Here is a 2649-nt window from a genome sequence, read left to right as displayed (position 1 = left end):
TCTATTCCTGGGGCCTTATTTTTTGCCATTTCCTTCAAAGCATCCTGAACTACTTCTTTCATCACCATAGGCTCTTGCTCATATGTTGTTTTATGAAATTCTTCTGTGTCTGCCAATTCCTTTCAATACAGTGACTCAGTATATTCTTTTAATCTTCTTTTAATACTTCCTGGATCATTTAACATTCTGCCTAAAGTATCCTTGATTATAGCAACTCGAGGTTTGAATTTGTTCTTCAGTTCCTTGAGCTTAATACTGGTCTGTAATTTCCCTTTTAATGATATCTTTGCATTAATTTAATTTTACAGTTATACTTGTTCACAGAATGTGTTCAGGAGTTATTCCATAGCTTTCTGTGTTATTAAATATTCAAGTAGAACTGGCTTGTCTGGTGAGTGAATGGTAGGATTGTCTGGTGAAACTATCTGTACCTGGTCTTTTTTTTTTTTTTTTTTTTTTTGACTGGGAGTGTTTTTAACGATCTGCTCAACTTCTTGTGTAATCTGATCATACATTCTACCTGTTTCTGTTTAAGTGGATGATGAGTTTCTAAGGATTTGCCCATTTCCTGTCTCTCTTTAAGTGCTTCTGTTTTTATGTCACTTATTTCATTTCTTATTTGAGTTATTTGCACCTTCTTAGATTTGCCTCAGGGACTTCCTATTTTATTAAACCTTTCAGCAAAACAATTTATAGTCTTGTTAATTTTATCTATTGTTTTTGTTTTCTGTTCCTATCCTTACCATTATTTCTTTTCTTCTGGAGACTATCGCCTTTTCCTGCTGTCTTTTTTCTAACTGTTGGAGATATGAAAGTGTTGATTTTGGTTTATTCTTTTTTTGACATATGTGTTTATTGCTGTTGACCAAGAAGTACTACTGATATTGCTGAGTCCCAAAGAGTTTGGTAGAAATTTTTCATTTCCTCTATCTGTATGGTTTAAAATCAGAAAAGGTATGTGTGAGTATCTTTTCTTGATACCTATTCAGTCCGTATGCTAAGCAAATTTGAAGCTGGATTCTGTGAAGAAGAAGAATATGACAGACATCAGGATCTGAGGAAGACTCATCAGCAAGCTACTTTATACTGATGACTCACCCTGCTTACTGAAAGTGAGAAGGACCTGAAGTGCTTGTTGCAGAAGATCAAAGACCTTCAATGTGGATTGTATCTCAGCATTAAGAAAACAAAGGTCCTTATCACTGGGCCAGTGGGCAACATCATGATAGATGGAGAAAAGATAAAAACTATCTGTGACAATGACTTAATTTTACTTGAATCCATAATCAACACCCTTGGTACCAGTAATTAGGAAATAAGAAGCATTATTGCTTTCGGCAAGTCCGCTGTGGAAAAGATGCAGTTAGACAGCTCCTTGGAGGCAAGGATGACAAAGCATAACTCATACTTTGGACATGTTACTAGAAGAGGCTGCTGCTGTGAAAGGTAAAGGGTTAGCAAAAGAAGTCCTCCAACAAGATGAGTTGACATGGTGACTACAGCAAATGGACTCAAGTGTATCAAAGATGCTGAGGATGTCACAGGGTAGGACACGATTCACATCTGCTGTTCATAGTCCCTGAGTCAGTTCCCATACTCTTGGTTGCCCCTCCCCCTGATCTGGTGGTTGATTTATAATTTTACAGCATAATCTGAGACAATGCTTTTAATTTGTGTTTTATTTTGTTGAGACTTGCTTTATGACCACACATAAGGTCTAATCTGGCACATACATGTTTGATGTTACTGGAGAAGAATGTATATTCTGCTTTTGTTGGTTGGGATGTTCTGTAAATGTCTATGAGTTGATCAATTATATTCTTTTAGTTCTGCATCTTTGCTGAGTTTCTTTCTGGTTCTTCTGTCATTCCTCCAGAGTTGAGGCTCCTACAACTGTGTAGTTGTTTCTCTCTTCAAATTTGATTTGGGTTACCTTCGTTTCAGAACTAATTAATTGGCAAATAACCTCTGTTGCCCCCGTATAAACCAATTCTGCTTTGAATTCTGGATCTTACTGCTTGAAATTTTTCTTTGTACCATTTCTTTTTCCGGCAGGGAAGTCTGGTGACCTCTAGAGGTGAGGTGTTGCACTGCTACCTGAGAGACCCACAGTTGTAATCCTCCACCTGAAGGAGGGGGGAGGCAATTTCCTCCTGTGTGATTCATAGCCTTCAAAAACTTGCTGCAGGATCAGGTGTGAGTTGGTCCCAACTCTGGCAATATGAAAAGAAATTTCTTTTTGAAGACTTCTTTCTTCATCAGCATACTTATTTTGAGTCTTGGGTTTTTTAAATATAATAGACTTTAAAAGGTCATTTGTGACTCAGACATTTATAACCCAGGGACTGCCTGTATTTAAAAAGTTTTGAGTTTGGGTGTTTTTTTGTTTGTTTGTTTGTTTTTAGGGAACTTATAGAAATGCTAGCGATTTCAAGAAATCAAAAATTATTACAGCCTGGAGAGGAAAACCAGGTAAGTTGATTTCTTTTGTAACTTTATAACAAAGCCAAATAGTATAACTATAGTTAACTTCGTATTAATAATTATTTTGCGTGTTGTTGTTTGTTATGTGCCGTCGAGTCGTTTTCGACTCATAGCAACCCTATGCACAACAGGCCTAAACCCTGCTCTATCCTGCGCCAACCGCAC

At 37.0% G+C, this 2649-nt stretch overlaps 1 protein-coding gene across 1 annotated transcript in view; it reads left to right on the top strand.

Moving 5' to 3' along the window:
* MED4 (mediator complex subunit 4) overlaps positions 1–2649 on the top strand; it is a 32507-nt gene that overhangs the window by 13145 nt on the left and 16713 nt on the right. The window contains exon 2 of the mRNA XM_006887863.1: positions 2406–2472. Within this exon, the coding sequence (XP_006887925.1) occupies positions 2406–2472 (67 nt within the window). The remainder of the gene's footprint in view (positions 1–2405; positions 2473–2649) is intronic.

Source organism: Elephantulus edwardii, unplaced genomic scaffold (assembly GCF_000299155.1).
Source record: "Elephantulus edwardii isolate Elephantulus edwardi_28Jun2011 unplaced genomic scaffold, EleEdw1.0 scaffold00062, whole genome shotgun sequence".
In the NCBI taxonomy this organism is placed as follows: Eukaryota; Metazoa; Chordata; class Mammalia; order Macroscelidea; family Macroscelididae; genus Elephantulus; species Elephantulus edwardii.
This window is presented reverse-complemented; position numbering and strand designations above follow the sequence as displayed.